Below are 26,821 nucleotides of genomic sequence, written 5' to 3'. Positions count from 1 at the left end.
ACAGCATCCACACCAGGCCACAGCACAGAGCAGCATTCTCAGTTAGCAAACCTGCTCCCCCTGCTCAGGAGGAAAAGTGACCCTGACAACTGGGGATTAAAACCAGGAGATGCAAGGGAGGGAACATTCCAGGGTGAAATTAAAAAAAAAAAAAAGAAAGAAAGAAAAAAAGAAAGGAAAAGAAACAAAAGAAGTGAAAAGAAAGGAAAATGCACAAAGCCCATGAGGCTGTCTGGTTAACCACGGGTTAGAATCACGTTTAGAGAATCACACGGGAACTCAGTGTCTCAGCAAATCCAAAAACCCCAGGTGAAAGATAGCGGGTGAAAGGTGTTCTGTTTGTGGAAACAGGAAGTTTCCTTCTTTCACCACTTAATCTGTCTCATTTAATTTTTCCTTTTTTTTTTGGTCTATTTGTAACCCGAATTTGGACCATCAATCATTTTTGGCTGCCCAGCATTTTTCTCTTTCCAGAGTTGAAAGAACAACAAAGATGGGGTCCAAAGAGCCCTTTCCCACAGCCAATTCCAATCAGCCCTTCTCTCCCAGGGTTACAGGGTACTCAGAGCAGACATTCCCAGTGGGACATGCCACACACAGCAAGTCGCCAAACCAGACTGCGCTAAAGGGCTTCTCGGGGACTTACTTGTACTTGTGCTGGTTCCAATCGTATTGATTGTGGTGGGGACGGATGAAGAGGAGTAGAGGGGCACGTGGCCATTCTCACACCCCAGGCTTTTGTCCTGCCAGTTGGAGGCGTTGAGGCAAATCCCAGAATCCCTAGAGTTCTGCCACCCATTAAGCTTGTCGTCGGAGTTCTGTCTTTGGTGATAGTAGTGCGTCTGCCCGTAATCCACAGAGTCCGAGCGGCCTCGGTTCTGGCCGCCGAAGCTGGTCGACGTGCGGTCCTCCAAGTGGTTCAGCCACATGGCCAAAGCACTGCGGTCTTCCAGCGAAGTGGCCGGATGGATCAAAGCATAGGACAGCAGCTGCCTGCTCTCCTCGATGTGCTGGTTGTGCTCAATGGAGTGCGCCAGGATCTGGGGCAGCAGCTTCATATACTCTACTTTCGCGTCGAGGTTTCCTGGCTTCAGCAAAGGCAGGTGAGTTAACAGGAGGGATATCACTTTATCCTTGGATTCCTGTTGCCATTGGTTAATGATTCCTGAAAAGAAAATATGCAGGGCAAATAAGCAATTACACCCACAGCGGCACCAAGCACCACACTGTAAAGAAAATTCCTGGGGATTAGAGGCTCAATCTATGTACCCTGCATAAATTTTCTCCAAACAGCCTCTGCATTGAGTTGGATAACTGACCTCGGGTTGTCAGGGGACAATGACTTCAATGAAACATGAAACAAACGCTCTGAGATGTTTGGGTGCTCAATCTAATTCTCATGCAGGTCTCCAAAGAGGCTATGACCACTTCGGTACAAACAAATACAATTTACAGCCATTTTATTTCTTAGGAAAGTCTAGGCATACCCTCAGATAGGTGAAGAAGGAATAAGAAAATCTCCGTGGAAAAGTGAGTATAATCAAGGGTTCATATAGTGGAGTCCGCGAAGGTATGGCTGCTTTCCCTTCCCCAGACATTTGTGGAAAGTGGCTGAAGCCCTGGCAAGGGCATTTGTTTGAAGTTGGTAAAACTTCCTAGATGGAGAAATCTGTCAGGGAAAAAAGGACACCCCTCAGCTTGGTGAAGTACGCCTGCACCTTCCTCATGAGAAACTGACCCAGAAAATGACTGTGATCTCAAAGCTAGAATGAACAATAGACCCAAGACTTAGCTCCAGTGGCACCTCTGATCACACATGCTAAGCAAGCTATTTTTCTTTAAATATAGAAGATCTGTTTGGTTATTTTTATTATGATAAAATATACATAATATTTGCCATCTTAACCGTGTTTAAGTGTACAGTTCTGCGGCATTAAGTACATTCATATTGCTGTGCCGCCATCACCACCATCCACCTCCAGATCTTTATCTTCCCAAACTGAAACTCTGTACCCATGAAACACTGACTCCTCATTCCCTCTCCCATCCCCTGATGACCATCATTCTACTTTCTGTCTCTATATATTTGACTACTCTAGTTACTGTATTTAAGTGGAATTATATAGTATTTGCCCTTTGTTTGTTTTGGTTTCTTTGCGGTACGCGGGCCGCTCACTGTTGTGGCCTCTCCCGTTGCGGAGCACAGGCTCCGGACGCGCAGGCCCAGCGGCCATGGCTCACGGGCCCAGCCGCTCCGCGGCACGTGGGATCTTCCCGGACCGGGGCACGAACCCGTGTCCCCTGCATCGGCAGGCGGACTCTCAACCACTGCGCCATCAGGGAAGCCCTCTAGTATTTGCCCTTTTGTGACAAGCTTATTGCACTTAGCATAATGTCTTCAAGGTTCATCCATGAAAAGATTTGTTTTTAACACTCTCCCAAGGAACCCCTCCTATTCCCTACTATTCAAAACACAAATCTTTTGCCGTTAGGTAAACATGGATTAATTGCCTCAACTGGCCTTTGAAAAGTAGCTTGTTTTGGAGACTGATAGTTATCCATGGGGCCTGGGGTGATAGGAAAGAAAGCTCCCTCCAGAAAAGTCATTCCGAACACCTGAACACCTCAACTGTGGCCCAGTGATGACTGTAGAAGGGCTAGGGCTTTCACAAAGTATCTACAGGGTTGAAAAGGCATTTCTGGAATTTAGCAGAAGGACTTCACAATTCTAGTGAGGCACAAACATACCAGAACAAGCTCCAGAGTCAGTGTTGACCATAAGTTACAAATGCACCAGCTGTGTAGGATAAGGCCTCTCAAGATGAAGGGGTGTATTCAATGAAAAGTATCAGGCGAGAAAGACATGGTAGGTAATGAAAGAATGTGGGCTTCAGACTCAGGCACACGTGGGCATGAATCCCAGCTCTGGCACCTAATTGGCAACGGAACTTCGGTAAGTTACTCAACCTCTCTGAGCCTCAACTCCCTCATCAGTGAAGAGTGCTACCAAGAGCACCTGTCCCTCCTTGTGTTATAGGATTAAAGGAGGTAATATATCAAAAGGACCAGTCAAGTACTTAATAGTGGAAATAATTCCTTCTATTTGTCTCTGCATTAGTCAGGCCCATGTTAGAGCCATGCTGGGTGGTTTCAGATACCAAGCTTTAAAAATAATAGAGGCCAGATACTCCAATAAAGATCTATTAAAAAAAAACAGAGACCAGAGATGACCCAGGGAAGGTCATTAAAAATTATCAGAGTTGATACAAAGCTACAGTAATCAAGACAGCATGGTACTGACACAAAAACAGACACGTGGATCAGTGGAACAGAACAGAGACCCCAGAAATAAACCCACACACCTATGGTCAATTAATCTTCAAGGAAGGAGGTAAGAATATACAATGGAGAAAAGACAGTCTCTTCAGCAAGTGGTGTTGGGAAGCTGGATAGCCAGCCAGATGTAAATAAATCAATGAAGTTAGAACACACCAGCACACCATACACAAAAATAAACTTAAAATGGCTTAAAGACTTAAATATAAAACATGATACCATAAAACTCCTAGAAGAGAACACAGGCAAAACATTCTCTGACATAAATCATAACAATGTTTTCTTAGGTCAGTCTCCCAAGGCAATAGAAATAAAAGCAAAAATAAACAAATGGAACCTAATCAAACTTGCAAGCTTTTGTACAGCAAAGGAAACCATAAACAAAACGAAAAGACAACCTACAGGCTGGGAGAAATATTTGCAAGTGATGTGACCGACAAGGGCTTAATTTCCAAAATATACAAGCAGCACATACAACTCAATTACGAAAAAAAACAAACAACCCAATCCAAAAATGGGCAGAAGACCTAAATAGACATTTCTCCAAAGAAGACATACAGATGGCTAACAGGCACATGAAAAGATGTTCAACATCGCTAATTATTAGAGAAATGTGAATCAAAACTACAATGAGGGGGCTTCCCTGGTGGTGCAGTGGTTAAGAATCTGCCTGACAATGCAAGGCACACAGGTTCAAGCCCTGGTCTGGGAAGATTCCACATGCCGTGGAGCAACTAAGCCTGTGTACCGTAACTACTGAGCCTGCGCTTGAGAGCCCGCAAGCCACAACTACTGAACCTGCATGCCACAACTACTGAAGCCCGTGCACCTAGAGCCCGTGCTCCTCAACAAGAGAAGCCACTGCAATGAGAAGCCTGCATACCTCAATGAAGAGTAGCCCCCACTAGCCGCAACTAGAGAAAGCCTGTGCACAGCAACAAAGACCCAACACAGCCAAAAATAAATAGATAAAATAAATAAATTTAAAAAAAATTTAAAAACTACAAACAGGTGCCACCTCACACCAGTTAGAATCGTCATCATAAAAAAGTCTACAAATAACAAATGCTAGAGAGGGTGTAGAGAAAAGGGAACCCTCCTACACTGTTGGTGGGAATGTAAATTGGTGCAGCCACTATGCAAAACCATATGGAGGTTCCTCAGAAAACTAAAAATAGAGTTGCCATGTGATCCAGCAATCCCACTCCTGGGCATATATCTGGACAAAACTGTAATTCAAACAGATACATGCAACTCTATGCACAGCAGCACTATTCACAACAGCCAAGACAAGGAAACAACCTAAATGTCCATTGACAGATGAACGGATAAAGATGTGGTACATATATACAATAGAATACTACTCAGCCACAAAAAAGAATGAAATAATGCCATTTGCAGCAACATGGATGGACCTAGAGATTATGATGCTAAGTGAAGTAAGTCAGAAAGAGAAAGACAAATACCATATGATATCACTTATATGTGGAATCTAAAATATGACACAAATGAACTTATCTACAAAACAGAAACAGACTCACAGACATAGAGAACAGACTTGTGGTTGCCAAGGGTGGGGGGGGGTGGACTGGGAGTTTGGGATTAGCAGATGCAAACTATTATATATAGAATGGATAAACAACAAGATCCTACTGTATAGCATAGGGAACTATATTCAATATCCTGTGATAAGCCATAATTGAAAAGAATATGAAAAAGTATATATATACGTGCATGTGTGTGTGTGTGTGTGTGTGTATGTATAACTGAACACTTTGCTGTAGAGTGGAAGTTAACATAACACTGCATTAATAAATCAACTATACTTCAATAAAATAAAATTTTAAAATATTATCAGAGTTGGAAAAGAGGTAGAAAGTCAAAGGTAAAAAATAATGGGCTTATAACTGAACAATATGAAGAGATACTTGACTTTTTTCAAGTAGGGATTTCATAAGGAGATGGACAGTCAACTACTTGAAGCAGAAGTGTTCGAATTGAAGCATGAGAGAGAGAATAAGATTGAGTGTGAAGTGCCAGAATGACAAAAGACTCAAAGGAGTCACCAAGGAAGTCTCTACAACCTCCAACCTTGGGGCTTGAAGAATAGAGATAGATGGTCCAGAGAAGCACTGTCAGATAGAAATATAATGCGAGCATACACAATTTAAAATTTTCTAGTATTAAAAGAAAAGTAAAAAGGAGGTAAAATTAATTTTAATGATATATTTTATTTAATCCATTATATCATCATATTATTATTTCAACTTGTAAGCAATAAAAATTACTGATGAAACATTTTACATTTTCTTTGTATTAAGTCTTCAAAATACAGGGTGCACTTCAGACTACCCGAGGCAAGCTACAGATTCAGTGTAATCTATATCAAAATACTAATGGCATTTTTCACAGAACTAGAACAAATAATTAAAAAATTTGTATGAAAACAAAGAAAACCCCAAATGGACAAATCAATCTTGAGAAAGAAGAACAGAGCTGGAGGAGTCATGCTCCCTGACTTCAGACTATACTACAAAGATACAGTAATCAAAACAGTATGGTACGGGCACAAAAATAGATGCATAGATCAATAGATCAGAATAGAGAGTCCAGAAATAAACCCACACACATATGGTCAATTAATATACAACAAAGGAGGCAAGAATATACAATGCAGAAAAGACAGTCTCTTCAATAAGTGGTGCTGGGAAAACTGGACAGCTACATGTGAAAGAATGAAATTAGAACATTCTTTAATGCCATATACAAAAATAAACTCAAAATGGATTAAAGACCAAATATAAGACCAGAGATGATAAAACTCTTAGAAGAAAACATAGGCAGAACACTCTTTGACATAAATCACAGCAATACTTTTTCGGATCCATCCCCTAAAGCAAAGGAAATAAAAGTGAAAATAAATAAATAGGACCTAATTAAACTTAAAAGATTTTGCAGAGCAAAGAAAACCACTGACAAAATGAAAAGACAACCAACTGAATGGGAGAAAATATTTGCAAATGATATGACCAATAAGGGGTTAATTTCCAACATATATAAACAGCTCATACAACTCAACATCAAAAGAACAATCTGATTAAAGAACTGGCAACATTTTTCCAAAGAGGAAATGCAGATGGCCAATGGGCACATGAAAAGATGCTCAACATTGCTAATCATCAGGGAAATGCAAATCAAAACCACAATGAGATATCACCTCACCCCTGTCAGAATGGCTATCATCAAAAAGAACACAAATAACAAATGTTGGTGAAGATGTGGAGTAAAGGGAACCCTCTGTTGGTGGGAATGTAAATTCGTGCAGCCACTGTGGAAAACAGTATGGAACGTTCTCAAAAACTAAAAATAGAACTACTATATAACCCAGAAATTCCACTGCTGGGTATATATCCGAAAAAAACAAAAATGCTAATTTGAAAAGATACATGCACCCCAATGTTCATAGAAGCATTATTTACGATTGCCAAGGTATGGAAGTAACCTAAGTGTTCATCAACAGAGGAATGGATAAAGAAGATGTAGTACATATATACAATGGAATACTACTCAGCCATAAAAAAGAATGAAATTTTGCAACAACATGGATGGACTTGGAGGGTACTATGCTAAGTGAAATAAGTCAGAGAAAGACAAATACTATATGATATTACTTCTATGTGGAATCTAAAAAATACAACAAACGAGTGACTATAATAAAAAAGAAACAGGGCTTCCCTGGTGGTGCAGTGGTTAAGAATCCACCTGCAAATGCAAGGGACACGAGTTCAAGCCCTGGTCCGGGAAGATCCCACATGCCACGGAGCAACTAAGCCCATGCGCCACAACTACTGAGCCTGCGCTTTAGAGCCCATGAGCCACAACTACTGAAGCCCATGCGCCTAGAGCCCATGCTCCGCAACAAGAGAAGCCACCGCAATGAGAAGCCCGCGCATCGCAACGAAGAGTAGCCTGTGCTCGCTGCAACTAGAGAAAGCCTCCTCGCAGCAACGAAGACCCAACGCAGCCAAAAAATAATAATAAATAAATAATTTTTTTAAAAAGAAGCAGACTCAGATATGGGGAACAAACTAGTAGTTACCAGTGGGGAGAGGGAAGAAGTGGCAGTACAGGGGTAAGGAATTAAGAGGTACAAACTATTATGTATAAAATAAGCTACAAGAATATCTTGTACAACACATGGAATGTAGCCAATATTTTATAATAACTATAAATGGAGTATAACCTTTAAAAATTGTGAATCACTATACTGTACACCTGTAACGTACACAATATTATACATCAACTATACTTCAATAAATTTTTTTTTTTTTTTTTAAATCCAGGGTGTACTTTACCACTGACAGCACATCTCAACTTGGACTAGACACAGCTGAAATGCTCAGAGGCCATGTGTGGCTGGTGACTACTGAACTGGCTAGCACAGGGCTGGAGACATTCAGATGCGGAAGGCGGGTGGGAGGGCACAGATGACCTCAGCAGGTCCCTCCAAGCTCCCTATATTTAGCAAATTGCCACCTGACACAAGACAACCCTCATGCATTCCACTAGGTATACAGCCTTTCTTTTAAAGTTGCTCTGGGAGATGAAGAAAGCACCAGTTCTAACTTTCTCATCAATACCTTTTCAGCAAACACCCGGCATGTTTTAAATTATGAACATGCTTAGGATGAAGATAAAATCTATTCATTAAGCCCAAGGAACTAAAGAGGCACTGGCAAGAAGCAAAAGGGCCTGAAGTGAAGATGGATCTATGTCCAACGCCAACACTGATCACACGTAGCCAGCGTATACCCTGAAAAATGTATGTTTAAAAATAAAATTTGGGGGCTTCCCTGGTGGCGCAGTGGTTGAGAGTCCGCCTGCCGATTCAGGGGACGCGGGTTCGTGCCCCGGTCCGGGAAGATCCCACATGCCGTGGAGCGGCTGGGCCCGTGAGCCATGGCCGCTGAGCCTGCGCGTCTGGAGCCTGTGCTCCGCAGCGGGAGAGGCCACAGCAGTGGGAGGCCCGCGTACCGCAAAAAAAAAAAAAAAAAAAAAAAAAAAATTTGGGAACAACCTTTAATACAAATCCTTGAGGCTGAGGAACTCCCTAGCTTTTTGCGAGGTTACTTCCCTGTTTGGATATTCTACCCTTCCACGAAAGGTCAGCCTAAAAAAAGTTTAGGAACAAAAACAAAATTTATCAATAAATAGGACTCAGAGTACAAACTAAACATGTTATCTCCAGGTAAGCCCTCTCTGGCAGGGATTAACCTGGGATCCAGAGGAGAAACAAGCACAGCAAAGAGGCTGCTGACCCTTGGTCCCTTCCAGGCCTGAAAAGGTTTTTTCTCTATCCTCGGGACAGGGCTTGGATGCTGTAGGGCCGTGGCATGGCCACAAAGACAGCTATGACTTTTGTTTACTGCCTCTGGGAACATGGAAATACGATGGCCTTCTGAGGGCTAACTACACCTACTGGATCAAACTGTTTCTCCCACTGCTCCAGCTGCCATGCTGAGAGCTAAGTGTACTGAATGTTTTCTGTGTGCCAGGGACTCTTCTAAGCTCTGTGCATGTAATTCCTCGTTTAATCCTCACACGAAGCTTATGACACAGGTTCTATTACAGCCCTACTTTACGGATGGGGACACAGAGGCACAGAGGGGTCAAGTAACTTGCCCCAGGTCCCCCAGCTAGGGAGGTGGCAGAATGGGGGTATGCAAATTAGCATAAAGATACACAATGACTATCATACTAGAAGAGCTTGGCTATAAGCTAAATATATTAATATTTATAATGCATACGTAATTATATACTACATATATAATTATATACTACACATGTAATTATATAATACATTAAAATATAATTATATATAATTACACATACAATTTAAAAAAATTTTTTTTAATTAAAAAAGAAAAATTTTGGCCGCATCCCATGGCATGTGGGATCTTAGCTGCCCAACCAGGGATCCACCCCGCACCCCCTGCATTGGAAGGTGGAGTCTTAACCACTGGACTGCCGGAGAAGTCCCTAAAATGTTTATATGTACATTATATTTACAAATATAATAATGTAAAAAATTTTAAGAATACATGGATCAGCAGAAGAGTTGCGTCGGCTATGGAAGTGTAGAAAAAAAGAAGGTACAGAGGATAATGTACCTTTTGTGGTTTTAAAATATGTCCACTATGTCTTTGTCAGTCCTCTCCAAAAGGTGGAGCCAATCAACTCCCTCTGAGAGCAGGCTGGGGTTAATGAGTCACTTCTATCAAATAGAATGTAGCAGAAGTGACAGTGCGTAACTTCATGGATTAGAAGAGGCATTGCAGCTTTTATCTTGCTCTCTCTTGGGTTACTCACTCTGGGGGAAGCCAGCTGCCATGCTGCGAGGACTCTCAAGCCACCCAGTAGGGACAGTAAGGAACTAAGCCCTGCTGCCTGCAGCACCAACTTGGAAGCAGAACTCTTAGCCTCCGTGAAGCCTTCGGGTGACTACACTCCAGAGAACATCTTGAGGGGCACTGCGTTGTATTCCTGAGCCAGAGAAACTGTGTGTGATAACATGTTTATTGTTGTATTAAGCTTCTACGTTTGGGGTAAAGATAACTGATACACCTATCTAAGTACCCCTCTAGGAAAAAGGAAGTTTTAGCCCTTTGGCTTCTAGTAATTCAGTCCTTAGTGCAAGGTCATTCCCATTCTGAGCTGGACTCATGAAGCTAACCTGTTGCCACTAAACATTCCCCTCACTTAGCTTCCCTCATCCTGGTTATCCACTCACCAAACAACCTCTGGACTATGATTTAGCTCCCCAGGTACCTTTAGGGAGAGGATGAACTGACCATACAGACAAGGGATTTCTAGATTCTGTGATGATGATTTTTCAGGACAACTTAATAAATGGTCTCTGATGATGGCTTCCTGTGGAGGCCTTCCTGTGCTGATTATATGGACTTTGAGAACATCTAGTCTCTCTGGCTCCTTTGAGTACAGAAGGTCCCTCCTTATGGCAAATTAGTCAGCCAGCACTGATTGGCTGAATCAATCTCTCAGGGGGAGTATCCCCAGAGCACTGACAAGAGTGAGAATCTCCACGTTAAAACAGAAGCCAGGCCCTGCATGTAGGGACTTGGTATAGGAATGGCAGGTCCCGCCCAGCTGCCCACTGGCCTTCTTTGTGTCATCCTCACCACCTTCCAGGCAGAAGGAGCCTTTACTGAGATGTGTATTCAAGGAATTCTCCTTACTGGGGAAGACCCAGGAATCCTCAAAATGGTCAACTAATCGATCACTTTTGTGATGTAGTTTCTATTATTATCCACCCCAATATCACTCTAGTCGGTAGACAGTCGAGAGAACGGAAGTCCAAGAACAATAAGGTTCAATGATGCCAACTCATCTCTATTACTTTCTCTGAATATTTTCTTTATTATTTCTCTGGATAAGCAGCAGAGATAAGAGTTTTCTGGATGTTTTATGTGGGTAAAAGCTAATGATTTATAATTTATAAACCAGTGACATAGGAGTAGTAAAAAAAATCTTGAAAGAGCTATAATTAAAGACCATGAGGATTAGGAAGCTGTCCCAGTGATTCTTGGAGTGACAAAGAATGTGTTTAAATATCAAGTCTGGGGGCTTCCCCGGTGGCGCAGTGGTTGAGAGTCCGCCTGCCGATACAGGGGACACGGGTCCGTGCCCCGGTCCGGGAAGATCCCACATGCCGCGGAGCGGCTGGGCCCGTGAGCCATGGCCGCTGGGCCTGCGCGTCCGGAGCCTGTGCTCCGCAACGGGAGAGGCCGCAGCAGTGAGAGGCCCGCGCACCGCAAAAAAACAAAAAAAACCCCCAAAAACCCACCAAGTCTGGTATTAATACTACACAATGGTATGTCAATGTTTAAGCGCTCCAGTTGTTAGTAAATTACCTTTAAATTGTTATTTTATTCTACCCTTGTTTTCAGTTTAATAACATTTACCATAAAAGAGTTTCTCACAAGTGTATTTAGGCAATTTGCTCATGCGAGAAATGGCTGGAAATTAAATGCACACGTACAAGAAGTACTGGTTAAATAAATGTGCTAAAAGGCAGGAATACAATGGGTCTTAAATGGTCAAAAGCTCCCTGGAAGAATTTGTATTACAAACTCAATCCTAGACACGTCATGTAATAAAGGCTTCTAACTGTAGTGCATCTTTGCACAAATCAGGGACCGAGGACAGTGGGAATACCACATGCCGTGCATTTGGTAGGGATGGGAGCTGAGAGGGCACCTAAAAAGTCAGGGGGAAAATAGCAAAAACCAACATGGCAAACAATGGGATTCCTGTGTTGGCACCTGCATTTGCCTACTGTCTCCCAAGGGATCCTCTTGAGCTAGAGGTGGCTAAAGAAACATCCCAGTAATTTGGTGGAGCCCTGCAAGAGATGTGGATTAGACCAGTTGTGATGGGGGACCCCAAAGAACATGGAAGTGGTGCTGCAAGTGGTGCTTTGAGCAGATACAAAGGATTTAGAAGATAGAAACCTCCTCCCTATTTTCAAGGAGGGTGATTGCTGGCTGGCGGTCCCCACGGATCCTTGCCTCCTGGCCTTCATGCCCTTGTGTACTCTCCCCCAACACCGAATCTGAACAGTTATATGTGACCAACAGAATGTGAGGGAGGTGTTCTGAGATTAGGTCATAAAAGGCACTGCAGCTTGCACCTCACTCTCTTGGTTCACTCCCTCTGGCGGAAGCTATAGCCACCCCAATTATGAAGACACTCAGGCAGCCCCAGGAGAGGCCGCCGTATGGGGAGGAACCCAGGCCGCCTGCTAACAGTCAGCACCAACTTGCCAGCCATGTGAGTAAGCCACCTTGGAAGTGGATTCTCCAGCTCTACTCAATATCTTGATTGCAACCTTGCCAGAGACTTTAAGCCAGAGCCACCCAGCGAGGCCATCTCAAATTTCTGACCCTCAGAAAACTGTGAGATAAACGTTATTATGTGAAGCCGTTAAGTTTTGGGGTAATTTGTCATATAGCAACAGTTAACTAGTACAGGGAGCTTCATGTTACTTGGTAAAAAGAATCACTCAAAAATGCTACTGCCCCTTGAATTCACTAGAAAAGGCAGGGATCTACGTAGCGGACTCCATAGACCATTATAACCACCAGCGATTTCTCTGAATGTACGATGGTGGTTAGGGGCTGGTCATTCATAGGCACCTGACCATCCTCAAAGAGCAAGAACCAGACACCTCTGGCCCCAACAGATACCTGTAATAATCCCTTACTGCTGCCAAGTGATCTTGTCGTCTCTTCAATGGGGACTTTTGTTTTGGTCCCTTTTCTCCTGGGTACCAGCATGGCTGGGCAATCCGGGAGGTCTCCTTTGCTCCTGAAGGACCCAGGTCAGCAGTAACTAGTCCTGAAATCTCAAGTTAGGGCTGGGATTCACCTTCAGGCTTCTGACCTCCTCCTGGCAATTACTAACTCTCATGGGTCTGAGGCTGCCCCAACCCCTGAGGGCACATAAGACAGGCCAACTCCCCCTACCACTTGCCTCAGTTCTGACCTCTGGCCTGACGAGTATGCAGACAACTCCTACAGCTGTATCTCCAGCACAGGTTAACAAGTCCCAAACTGAACTCTTGCTTTCAGTCTCACTAGACCTGCGCCTTTGGTCTTCTTTTCTATCTCAGCAAATGGCTTTTCCATCTTCCCAGTAGTTCAGGTGGAAACCTTGGAGTATCCTTGACTACTTTCATCTGTCAGCAAATCCTATGTGCTGGATCTTCAAAATATATCCAGAATCTAACTATCAATATAATAGGCAGAGTGATCTTTTTATACCAGAAGATAGGTCATGTCACTTCTCTGATCAAACATTCCAATGGTAAAAGCCATAGAACAGACTATTAGCCCCTCTGTGATCTAGCCCACCCCCTACTACTGTCCCTCATTCATGTCAGTCCATCCTGGCTCCCTTGCTGTTCCTTTACATGCCAGACCTGGGCCTACCTCCCAACATTTGCACCCGCCTGGAACGCTCTTCCTCCAGACCCACATCCAGCCTCCCTCAGTTCCGTCTTTGCTCACATGTTGCCTTCTTAGTGAGACCTTCTCTGTACACACTCTAAAACTGCCCACATCGCCCCCTCCCCCTACACTCCCTATCCCCCTGTCCTTACTGTTCTCCACGGTGCTTATCATGTGACCTGCTGTGTACCACACTCAGTTTCCATCTTTCTGTACTAGAATATAAGCTTCATGAGGGTAGTGATTTGTCTCCATTTTCCCTTGCATTACCATTTCCTTATTAATCACGTTTTAAAATGGCTATATAAAATTGTCCCCAGGCATTTTGTTTGATAGTTTATTAGACTTCGGGATTTCTTACTCAAAATCTGAGGTTCTTCCTAGAAATTTCCTTTAAACAAAGACTGATGGACTGGGTGACCTGCAAGCAATAGAAGGTACCAACTGTCACCCCCAAACTGTTCAGTCACCTCTTTCTTGTTTGACTGTGGAATTCTGATTAATTTTAGCTTTAACGTCAAATAGAAACAGGAATATGTAAAAAAGGAAAATAAAATGATTAACTCAGTTTTCAAAATCTTTACTACATCCCCCATTTCAACATTCTATTTAGGATGGAAAATTTCCCCAAGTGCTAGAAAACAAAAGCTTAATGGGAGCTTTTCCTGCTTGTAACTGACACCAATTAAAGTAATCTTCATGATAAAGATTTGTTAGGCTGAGACAGCAGAATTAAATGCATTTAATACGACTCTTTCCCAAACATCTGTTGAAGAAAGAGACAAAACCAATGCCAATAGCGCTGTGCTAAGGCTGTGGCGTGTCCAAATTTTTTTGGCCATAAGTGATTATGTTCTAATAAAACCTCATAGGAATGGGCCTCCTAAGAGTCATATAAATTAGAGATGAAGAAAATGTTACCTTACTTTTGACAAATGCAAGACAAATCTTTGCAAACCACATTTGGCTAGTTTTTTTATACCCAAAACCCCTCCGAGGAGCGGCGTTAAATGTTCCCAAAGCAGGAAGCTTTCCCAGTCGCTAATCTTCAGTGCCCCTCTCGCCCTCCCAGACCACCACTGACAAACCCCACATACCACAAAATGACTCTCCAATCGTATTTCAAAATAATGAATTAGCAATCCTCACGCTGACCTTGCAGAAGAGAAAAACAGGCTTTGCACTCCTGCACTTAGATTCAGGCCTTGCTCTATAAGCAGCACTGGAAATGAGAGCGTGAAAAGAAGCGCACTGTGGTCCAGGGAGCCTAACTGCAATGAGATTTGTTACCGAAGAACTCCAGGACCAAAATCCCTGGCAACGTCCAGACAGAGTCAACCGAGAGGTGTCAGGAGGAATATAAACAAGGCCAAATCACAAAGAAATAGACTGTGCTCCATCCAGCAGACCCAACCGAACAACAGCCACTTCACATAATAGGTTTGTAAACCTCACAAGTCTGGCAAGGGCCAGAGTGAACCACCTCGGACCACGTGGAGACGTACTATGTCTTGAAATGAGTCTGGACTATTGAATCACCAGGTCCCACACTTTCTAAAATAATGAGGAAGTTGCTCGACAAAATTTCCCATCTTGAGAGATGGGAATCCAAAGTGTGAGTGTGAATGTGAGAACCCTGGGATGCACGTAAATATTGTCACCAAGGAACAGCACACACATATGCCCAAAATACCCATGTTGGAAAAGTTGATAGTAACATGTTTGCATCACTCCCTTAGGTAGGAATTCTTAAGTACATGTACAAGTTATTTGGCAGAGGATACAACGGACAAATTTGTGAAAGCAGGATATTTGAATCCATGGTCACAAATTAACTGTTAATATATTTGAAAAGAAGGGCCTGGTTAACCGCCCAAGGACAGAGTTGGGCGACTAACCCTAGGACGGAGCCAATCCCACCCTCTGGTCCTCACTACCCACAGCCCTGCAGGGGGAGTTAGAAGCACACCTCCCTTACTGGGAGTTAGAAGCACACCTCCCTTACTGGATCTCTTGAGCTATTAGCCAACTCCAGGAATTTATGCAAAGGCAAGCAGAAAAGGCAGGTTATTTTCCCCTCTTACTTGTGCACTGAACTCATTTTCAGGTTAGTAGGTCTGTCGAGGCAATCACACAAGAATAAGACTTTTCAGATTTTTTGAGAAGGAGGGCTACTTTTTAATTTCTGAAGTTCTCCCGGGCAGTGGGCTCTGAAGGAGAAAAGGATGGTAAAGGATGTAATTCTCTAATCAGAAATGAGAGGCCATTTCCCTCCTTCTGGGCAGCTCACTGTGAAATTAAACAGACCCACAGGCCAGAGGCTGGGCCAGAATCAGCAGGACTGACCGGGTGAGGGCACTCTGCTTTAGGAGACTTTGCGGGAATGCTGCAGGAGAAGACAGGAGCTCAGAGCCCATAGTTATAATGTCTGTGGACAAGGGCCTTTTGCTCATGCTTCCTGAGTCTCAAACACACCGTCTAGAATTCTAAACCAAAGGAAGACAAGAAAACAGTGAGAGGACTTAGGCCACACTAGTCTAGAGCAGGGAGTGACAGCAACGGCCTGTTTGGTTTTAATCTGGCTTTATGCCACCACCTTTGGAGGTGGATGTATCTATCTATCCACTGGATATTTATCTTTGGTCCCTATCAATGTATATGGCCTGGTTCTAGGATCCCTCTTTTTCAATGGGGTGTGCAGGGTCAGAGATAGCCATGGGAAAAGTTTTGTACCCCATAGAGAAGTCTGTAATACAAAGAATTTGGAAAGAATCAGACCAGAGGGGTAGAGAAATACTTTAAAGAGCTCTCCATTTATAGAACAGGCAACTCCGTAAGGAGTAGAATCTATTTTCTAAAGTAACTCCAGAACCTCCAGCAGACCTCCAGCCAGCATCTGACACATTATTTACTAGAAAAACATGCAGAGCTTAATCAGTTACAACTATACCAATAGAGACTTAACCTTGGCTGTTCAAATCCTAAGAGACTATTATTTATCATTAAATATTCTTTGCTGTAGATATGCCCTGTATACATCCACACTCACTCCCTCCTGCCCCCGCCATTATCCATGACATGGTTTAGGAATCTACCTCCTTCCTTGAATCCGGTTGATCTACTCCGGCCCTCACTGCTTCTCTACCACACTGTCTACCTCAGTGACATACGATACTCTTTCTCCTCCATTAGACCGTGGCTCCTTGAGGGCAGGGCCAGTGCCTGCCACTTAAGTCTCTACTGTTTGTTTGCCAAGGACAGTGTTGATCACACATGCTTCCTGGACCAGACTGGAGAAAAGACACACGCACTTTTCTATCACAGTGGATGACACAGATCTGTTCCTTCTTGGCTTCATCTGTCTCTGGTTAGGGTGCTAAGGGTCCATAGCAGAAATCTCCGGACCAAGGCAGAATGGTGAGGGGACACTGGGCCCCAACAGAAGGGGAGGTCTGGCCTCTCTTCACAAGTGGACGCCCCCCGGCGTCTTGACATCAGCCCCCTCCCGAGGTCCTATCCACTGAGAGCCCTTCCCACCCACCCACCTCCACACACACACACACACACACACACACACACGTGGGGAAGCCGAGCTGCCTGGAGACTCGGACCTCAGGATGCAGATTACAAGTACCTAAGATGGGCTCAGTTGTCTTGGGGCTCCTTTTTGAGGTATTCACTTCCAAGAACTGTAGGAGTACCAGGTGCTCTAAGTAACTTGAGGAAAAGGAAAAGAAAGATAATAAAGCATTGAGAGCACAGATTCCAGCTGTATTGTTTGGGTCTGGATCTCGACCTTCCATTTAGTTAGCTGTGTGACCTTGGGGAATTGTGTACACTTCAGGGCCTCATCTGGAAGATGGAACACTTCATAGGATTGCTGTGCTGTTTGAATTATTTAATCTGTGTAAAGCATGGAGACCACTGTCTGGCCCATCGTGAATGTTCTCTAATTGTTAGCAACAGTCCCCATTATCTGAGGAACGAGGCTAAGGCTCCATGGCCCCCTCCCCTACAGGCTGGGGAAAGAGGAGGAGGGGAGAACAGGAGAGCCAAAAAGCCCTAACACACTGGTGCTCCAAATGTAGGGGGCTGCACACCTGGGAACTTGTTAGAAATGCAAATTTGGGACCCCTCCCTAGATCTACTGAATCGAAAGCTTTGTGATTAAAAACCCCTCCGGGCTTAAGTTTGAGAACCCCTGGTCAAAGGAACTAAGAGAAAATCGTAGCCTCCTTGGTTAAGGCAGCTCCAATTAATTTCCAGCTCTGGGATGACCAACAAGTTAAGGCTGGTGTGAAACCAGGTGGGAAAACTAATTTCTTACCAGGAGGAGGGCTGAGAGGAATCCATTCAAAGGGCAAAAGGAATCTTTTTTTTTTTTTTTTTTGCGGTACACGGGCATCTCGCTGTTGTGGCCTCTCCCGTTGCGGAGCACAGGCTCCGGACGCGCAGGCTCAGCGGCCATGGCTCACGGACCCAGCCGCTCCGCGGCATGTGGGATCTTCCCGGACCGGGGCACGAACCCGTGTCCCCTGCATCGGCAGGCGGACTCTCAACCACTGCGCCACCAGGGAAGCCCAGGAATCTATTTTTAAGAGGAAGTTGCTGGATTAAAAAATTAACCAACAAATAAGCCAGCAAAATGCCATAATATTTCCAGGACAGGGCTGATCTCTCAAGTTTTCTATTCATAGCCATCTAGCCAGATAAAAGGAGTGATAGCACCTTCTAAGGCTACATGGGGGAGCCACGATTTGGCCCATGTGGGTTTTAAAAGTGTTGTCAGAACAAGAAACAAAGTCTGACCAGGCCTGGGATGGCTCATGAATACAAAGAAGGTGAAAATTCCTGTTTTAAAGCATTGTTACCATAGAATCACGCCTTCACAAGCCACCCCCTCATCTTCCCAGAGTTCTGTGCAGTCCCAAGGAGGAGGGTGGAGAGGGGTCTGCAGGAGACCCAGAGGAGCCTGGACCACAAAGCCAGGGCATTACCTCTAAACGGTTGCTTACCGGAGAGCCGTTTAGTGAAGAAGTTATCAACTCACGGGTCTGACAATGAACCACGAGACACATGCAGCAACAGGAGCAAAATTCTCTTGATTAGAGGACGATGATATTTTGCTGAGTTTGGGAGGGAGGGCGCAGACGCTGTACAGGTTGTATGGGGCTGAACACGTTACACTTGAACCAGATGTTAGGTGAAAAAGTTGTGAGTTGATGGGATGATCACATAAGGGTTTGCTTCAACTCCTCCCTCTCCACTTTGTCCTCCGCCTTTTCTTTCCTCCTCTGGTGTCCACTGGGCACAGATCAGCACTATTGAGTGTCCAGCTGGGTATTGTGATGTCACCCAGAGTGGATGATGCCTGAGGAGACTAGCAGCCCCACCCTGTTTGGGGACACAGGCCTGATTTGAGCTCCCGTGACACCAAGCTCCCTCCATCTACCTGATCACATCTCACATCTCCTACATCTCCGGAAGTCCTTATCCTCCCCTCCCAAAACCAATACGGTGCTTCAGGGAAACTGAGGCACAGAGAAGCTCACCCAAGGTCAGGCAGCCATACCCTAGTATGGCCATGAACAGTGCCAGAGCTTCCTGACCGCTTGTCCACACCAGTCCAGGGGACCCGGCTGCCTTTTATAGAAAGTTTCCACACACCTTCTATTCCTAACTCCGATCAAAAGCATCGCCAGTCCGCATGCCTCCGAAGCACCAGCAGACTCTGTGTCACAGCCTTAGTAACGTGTCTCATTTAGGACCATGAGCACAGCTTGTTTGCACGGGACACTGAATTCCTGATATTCTTCCTGGGCTGCTTTTTTGTTTTTATTTCAAACACGGCTAACTACTCAGGCCTTTTATATATCAAGAACGCTGACTTAATTCTCCAAGAAAAATGAGCAGTTTTACCACACACAACTGTTCTTGGTCATCCCCAAGGTGCCAAGAATGTCGAGAGTTTGAAGTTTGAGGGTAGGAAGAATACTTTGTTCCTAATGACCCATGGTGAGGCAGGACCCAACTAACAAGTATTTGTTTTTATTTTGCAAGCTAACAGTAACAGTACTGATAAAATGAAAGATAATCTAGTAAATAGATAATCTAATAAATATATATGTACATATACACGCACACATAAACACACATATATGTATTTTAAAGTTACCAGAATGTCTTGATTGAGATCTAAAATGGGTAGAGCCTTTGGAAGAAAAGGAAGCAAGACCCTCAGAATAAGATCTGCATGTGAAGGTGAAGAAGAGATATATAACCTTCAGTACATGGCTTGCTCTACTCATCACTGAACAGATTCCAGTACCTAAATAAAGCCTCAGAAAGCACACATATGGGAAGAACTAGCTCATTTATAAAACAACTGATGGGCCAAGACAGGGAGCGCTCACCAGCCAATAAGGTGACTTGGTTTCTCAACACGACAGAAGTGCATTTTAACTGTGTAGTAAATAAAATAAAACTTCATTGTAAAAGAGCCCCAATGTCCCCCATGTGATCTGTCTTTGCTGCCTCCTCATGTGACCGGCCTCCCAATTTAGAGCGTAACCAACTCCCAATGACCTGTAATAACACCATTCCCAAATTAGAGCTCTCAATTTGACTTGGCCTCGGTCCCTCCCTCAAAGCAAAATAAAGCATCCGTTTTCTTTTTTTCACATTCATAATACTCTCCTTTTGGAGTTGCCAACTCAAACCCTGTTCCAGTCAGATTGAGCCCTTCCTCTGTTTTTTTTTTTTTTTTTTTCTGGTTAGCCAAAGAGCCTGATGGAAAAACACCAAGAGCAAAAACAAAAACAAAATCAGATGAAAATTCCAAGTAAGTGACATTCAGCTGGAAAAGCGATGATTCACATGCAAATAAAAATCTCCCTGAATTCACTGTTATATGACCAAGCCCCTGGCTTCAACATAAAAAGGGCAGAATGAAATCACCCACAATTAGACTCACTGTGGAATACTGGAATTCTCTGGCTAGGCCTCCCCAATTAATGATAAGAAAACCCCCAACTGTAACAGAACGAAGCTAATTGTGCTGGATCCCAGGGCATCCCCACCTCAGCTGACATTCACTGTCGGATATTCCCCAATCCAGCTTTCTCCACCTTCCCTCAGCCCTGACCTGGACCAACACAGCCTACATGAAGATGGGGCTCCGGTCTCCCAGGGGCAGCCCTCCTTTCTGGGAAGACATCAGGGGATTGTGCTGAGAACCCTGGCCCTCTCACCCCCACTCACCACCCCCAGATGCTGGCGTGCAAGGGAGCTTTCTTAGGAGCTCTGGGGCGCTCTCCCCAAGACTAAACAGAGCCTTTGTCTGAGCGTCACAGCAACATCAGCCTCTGATCTCAAGTCCAGCCAGAGATGGTTCAGCAAGTCACCTCCCCTGACTGATAAATAATTTACCATTTCACGTTCCCTTTTTTTCCAGGGGAAAGTTGGTCAGACACCACTTTCTTCTTGTCCAGATGGTTCCCTTAGGATGCACACGCCATCTGCCTGAGAATCACAGAATTCTGGAGATGGAAGGGCCCTCAGAGATGCTTTGGCCCTTCCTTTACTAGTTGTGGTCCTCCCACCTTTGTTCCTCCCTGATGTTCACCTGGGCTGAGCCTAGCCGCGGGGAGCCCACTTCCACCATCAAAGAGAGCTAGAATTATCGACGCCCTAACCCATCTCTCTGCAACTTCTTTCCATTCAACAAAGGTCAGTTTTTCTGAAACTACAGAGAATAAATCTACAGGTACTTGTACACTCGTGTTCATAGCAGCGTTATTCACAATGACCAAAAGCAACCCCAGAATCCATCAATAGAGAACAGAGGATGGATAAACAGAATGTGGGCCACACATACAATGGAATATCATTCAGCCTCTAAAAGGAAGAAAATTCTGACACATGCTACAACATGAATGAATCTTGAAAACATTACGCTAAGTGTAAGAAGCCCCATACAATAGACAAATATTGTATGATTCCACTGAGATGAGGTGCCTAGAATAGGCAAATTCATAGAGACAGAAAGCAGAATAGTGGTTACCAGGGGTTCAGGGGAGGGAGGATGCTACTGTTTGAACTGTAAAGAGTTTCTGTTTGAGATGATGAAAAAGTTCTGGAAATGGAGAGTAGTGATGGTAGCACAATATTATAAATATAATTCATGTAACAGAACGGCACACATAACTTTTAAAATGGCACATTTTATGTAATGTCTATTTTATTACAATGAAAAATATACAATAAAAAATCGACTTCCCCTTTCACAAGATAGCCATCCCCCTAAATTTTCTTTTTCAGGCTAAAACTCCCCAGTTCCTTCTAATAAGCTTTTTTTTTGGAGCCGCACGGCACGTGGGATCTTAGTTCCCCAACCAGAGATCGAACCCGCGTCCCTGCTGTAGAAGTGCAGAGTCTCAGCCACTGGACCGCCGGGAAAGTCCCATCATCTTTAGATAATATGATTTCTAGACCCCACGGCCTCCTGGCCACCATCCTCTTGGTCCAGGGTCCTCAGGGTCTCCTTCAGAGGCACCCAGCTTAACCGCCAATCGAAAGGCTCACAGAACGGGCCCAAGGCCTGCCTGTTTTGGCTACCAGGACAGAAAGGTCTAGGTTCAAAACACATGACCTATCCCATCCCACCCACCTTGCGGCTGCTTCCCCAGGCCCAGATCCATTTAGACAGCTGTGGGCAGCTGCGGCTGAGAAGTGAAACCAGCAGAGGCAGCTGGCGGGGTGGGAGTGGGGGCAGTGTCCCAGCTGAGCACGCTCTGGCCTTTACACAGATCCCCCTCGTTTTTGTGGGTGTCTGGCAGATGGAAACGGGGCAGGCAGAAGGCATTTCTCTCCAGGCACTCGGGGATGCCTCTTGTCAGCCACCCACCAGAACACACCAGCAGCCTGTGGCCAGCCTCACGGGGGGCTCAGCCACCCCGGCTAGACCAGCCTCGCTGGGCTTGAAGCACTCGCCCCTATAGGACCATCTGGAAAAGGTTTGAAAGTTTGAGGCAGGGAAAGTTCCCTTTTGCATTTTAAAGGATGTTGAAACTGAGCAGCCTGGGTGTTGGTCTGATTCCACAAGTGAGTAATCCATTTCCTGAAAGTAAACTGCTCACCCTTTGGAAGTGGACCAGAGATTTTGGGGTGCCATTTGAAGTGTCACTAGCTGGGTAAATATTTACTGGCACAAGCCATGGAGCTTTTCTAGGAATGTCAGTTAATTTACTAAATTAATGACCCTTAAGGTGGCACCCTTAAAAAAAGTTAATTTGTCTTTTATAATGGGTGAGCAGTTTATGCCTGGGACGGGGTATTGGGGGAAGGGTGCTTCTCTGACTGCTTAGAATAACCACATATAAATTAAAACCAGGCCTGACTTTAAAGCCTCTACCTTCTAACTTTTCTCAACTCCTGATTTTCTATTAAAATCTGAGCCAGTGATGGGTTGACTTTGGAAAACTCTGTTTTCTCTGCCAATAATTTGCCTGGAGTTTCAAATGACAGGATTTGAAAAATCCCTTCTCTGTGAGTCTAGTGGCCTCGGGGATTCCATACCGATCTCCTACATCCCCACTTATTCAAAGACTGTGCGCCTCTGGATATACCTGGAGACATGCCTCCCATGCTCCTGTGTGGAACAATTTAAACTTTAATCAGGTGGCTTGGAAAAGCCTTTTGCGTTGAAGAATAAAAAAGGTGATTTCTTTTTGGCTCAAATGATCACTTAAACAGGCCTCTCAAAGACCCCTGTGCCTCATGTTTCATGAAACAGGCAACCTGCAGGAAGTAATCTAAATTTTCTGATTAAAACTATGCAGACAGGGGAGTGTTTTCGGAGCTCTGCTGGAAGACGAGTGTGTGTGTGGTGGCCTCTGAGGTAGGAATAAAGCAAACTGAGAAGCGATTCTCAGTGGAAGAATCATAGAAGTTTACGAAGCTGATAGAGAAAAGGTCACTCTGGATTCCCAATCTCATGCTCAGCCTCCCGCCAGCACTCTTCAACCTCTCTCAGAATGAGCCCTTTTAGTAATGAATTTAGGATCCATATGTGACTGTGTTGGGCTCAGGCATCACCGCCGCCACCCTCAGGGGCCTTCCTAGACAGAAATGGGGGTTTCTGTGACCCTGCCTGAACCCTGGCGTGGTCCTGTGCCTCCGACTGTGTTCTACCTCACAACGATTTGTGCCCGGGTTTTAGGCCAACCCTACAGTATCCTAGAATCAGATGCCATCTACCTGCTATTCCATCCCCATCAGGGGTACCCCGGGAGGGAGATGGCTGTGACTCCGAGAGACGACAGCTCTCCCCCAGTGTTCTGGAGTCTGAGCCTGTAAAGACCAGAGCATCAGCACATACTTCCATCCATGGAGAACCAGGCAGGGTGCTCGCTTGGGTACACAGCTTCCCCCAGCAGGGTCCACCTTTAACAGCAGTGCACAGCGGCTGGCGACAGAAGAAAACGATATGCTGGCTGCCAAGAACACAGGCTTGGTGATCCAGGTAGCCAGCAATGCTGAAAACGGGGTTTTTCCTTGTTCATTCGTTTCCTTCCTTTCCAACAGGCCTATGTACTAGGTAGCCTGGCTTAAACAGAAGTCACCGAATGCCTGAAAAATAGGGCTGGCCTATCCTGTGAGTAGAGTGGAAATTTGCTCTTCCTTTATTTCCTTTTATGCTTTAATTTGGCACACATTTATTCTCCATTGCATTATCTTTCGTATTTATCTTTTGAAGAATGCAGCCATAGTCAGAGTACAGATCCGGAACAGAACATCATGGGATGTTGACTGTGTGCTGAGAAACTCCATCTTCAATACTTTTTGGAACGAAAGTAAATGCTTAAAATACAAGTAATGATCAGTAAGCATTAATATCAGCAAGGTTACCAGGAGTTGGGAAATGTCAGAGAGATTCACAAGATGAGCCTTCAGTGGGATGTGTGCTGGGATGGGCACTGGATGAGAGTTAGGGGGCCACATGTGGTGTATGTCCCTTGGTTACCACGGGCACCAGCACTCAACAGCCCTCAGGAAACCACCTTATTCTATTTTTCTGTGACTCTCTCCTGTACAAACCTGGCCTGGGAAGTGAAGAGGTCACAGAAGAGAGCAAATGGACTGAAACAGTAGAGACAGGAGGCCGACAGGGAACTGAACAAGCCCCAGCTACTTCTGCTGCTTTCTGAGTCCTGGGAATAGGTAGAACTTACAGACGTCTCTCCCTATAAACTCATACCTCAAGATTCTTCCATGCATGCAGCAGGCTCCCTACGACCTCGGACATTAAAGCCCATGTTGGGGGATGAGAACAGGGCTCCTTCTTCACCCAGGGATTCCTGAACCACACGCCCCTTTAATGGAATACCCACCTCAGGGGTATTCATAATATTCACCCCTGCACTCCCTGTAAGGCCAGTCCTGTGACCAACACTGGATGTCATGATAGCTCTCTTCAAGAGCTCTGCATTTCTTCTTAAAGTGGGATATTGCATCAGTCATAAATCTTTTTCCATCATCTGGAGCAGTGGTCCATCACAACTTACTTCTACTGCTTGTCGTTGGGGAGATTTCCAATTCCCACTTTGTTTAAACGTAAGGGAACTGCTGAACTGGTCTCCCTGAATATTTTTCACTTGGGGTTCCATCAAAAAGTGACTAAAAACTTTTCCAAAATCAGCGGTGCCCCACACACATAATGATCAACATGCACACATAATTACATTTACCTCCTCAACCTCTGGTTATGAATATCTAACATCTGTGGAGGACTTTCTTTAAAAGTTGGAAAAATCTCTATCTAAACATTATCACATCTAATTTTCAAGACAAGTGTGACTAGGCAGGCGGTGAGGAGCTGAGGCTGGTGGAGGTGAAGCAATGCGCCCCATTCCCTCTGTGCAGGCTTAATCCCCACTCCCCAGCCCAGCGCTGCTGTCCTCTGGCCTCTCGCTGTGAGGCTAGGCTAAGGCTTGCTGGAAGAAGGTCTGCACCGCTAGGCCTGACCTGTTCACTGTTTTGTTAGTTCTTCTTACTAATGACTCTAAATGTCCTGGATGGACATCAGAAATTTAATAATAGTCTAAGCGCACATCCCAGCATGTCTCCAAAGCAATGCAGAATCAGATTCTAAAAGCAAATAAGACACTGCTTTATTCTCCTTTCTCTGGCTCTGCTGGCGGGGTGTGAGTGAGTTGGGTGTGTCGGGTGAGGGGAAAGAGCCTCCAGAACATACCATTATGATTATCTAACAATAACAACACCCTCACTGGCAACGTCCACTGAAAAGATTAAGAGCATGAGGTTTCTTTTACTCTACATGGCCACAAGCTTCTGAAGTAAAAAACATAAAGTAAAAATATAAACTTCTTCATTAGGTCTCAGTGATGCTGGGTACTTTGATTGGGTTTTCTTCGAACTTTAACATGATGAACTGAAAAATGTGTTGGAACAGAAGTTTCTGGATCTTGTTTCAACTAAATCACTTTTCAATTTGCCAGAAAAGGATATTTAACAAATGTGGCTAAATTTAAGTAACTTAATTTAGTTAAGTTTCCCTTAAAATAACCCTATCAAAAAGTAATCATACACTAAAAAGGCCTCAATACCTGCATTACAACCCTAAATATCACCTCTGCTCACAGGCCGGGGACAAACACAATCCAAGTCTCTCAGCCACAGACCTCAAAATGACACCACCTTGGTAAGATGCAACTCCACGGCAGAAGCATTCAAAAGTGAGTGGTAGTTATTAAGGCCCAATTCTCCACGCATTGCCTTATTAAGTTTTATTTTCTCAGAAGTAACTATTTTTTGTCAAACTGAAGAGCTGGCGGTTGTATTAAGACGGTTACTCTTTCACTTGCACAGTTCTTATTCTACAGCTCCATAAAGCCTAAGAAAAGATTTCTGTCTAAAGAAATACACAGTGATGTCAGACATGCTGGTGAGGTTTCCCACCAAACAACATGGGAATGAGTGATGGTGAAGGACTGTGGAACCGTACACACACAAGGGAACGTGGCCCAGCGGGACTCTGAACACACACACTGTATCTTCTCTGGACACACACACACCTGTCCCACCATCTCTGCCTCCAAATCCTCCAGGTCATTATCCCATCCTGTCCTCTCTACCTCAGGTGGCAGACAAGATCCTCTTGTCAAATCCTGAAGGCTATCAAACAGAAAGCAGTACTTCCCCTCACACATTCTGAGAGATGGGTGGATCTGGTAAGGAGAAACAGGTGGAAGAGTTACCGTGTGGAAACCAGCAACACGAAACAGCTTGCTTGAAAGTTGTTTCCCAACTGCACACGGGGTCTCAGGGTCATAGCCTTAGGTATTCAGCCTAGGAATGTCATCTCTTGTGCCTCAGTTTCCTCATAAGGAAAAAAATACCCTTCCATCACCAGCCACTTCCAAAGAATGACATGGCAA

At 44.5% G+C, this 26,821-nt stretch overlaps 1 protein-coding gene across 5 annotated transcripts in view; it reads right to left on the bottom strand.

Annotated features, from left to right (window-relative positions):
• The window catches only part of SAMD4A (sterile alpha motif domain containing 4A), a 236,184-nt gene that overhangs the window by 83,263 nt on the left and 126,100 nt on the right, over positions 1-26,821 (bottom strand). For all 5 annotated transcript variants that reach the window (XM_089907725.1, XM_089907723.1, XM_022570521.2 and 2 more), the window contains exon 3: positions 647-1,165. In XM_089907725.1, coding sequence (XP_089763851.1) covers positions 647-1,165 — 519 coding nt within the window. The remainder of the gene's footprint in view (positions 1-646; positions 1,166-26,821) is intronic.

This window comes from Delphinapterus leucas, chromosome 2 (genome assembly GCF_059928025.1).
Source record: "Delphinapterus leucas isolate spDelLeu-1000000601 "Yukka" chromosome 2, BTC_Dleu_Yukka2, whole genome shotgun sequence".
Taxonomy (NCBI): Eukaryota; Metazoa; Chordata; class Mammalia; order Artiodactyla; family Monodontidae; genus Delphinapterus; species Delphinapterus leucas.
This window is presented reverse-complemented; position numbering and strand designations above follow the sequence as displayed.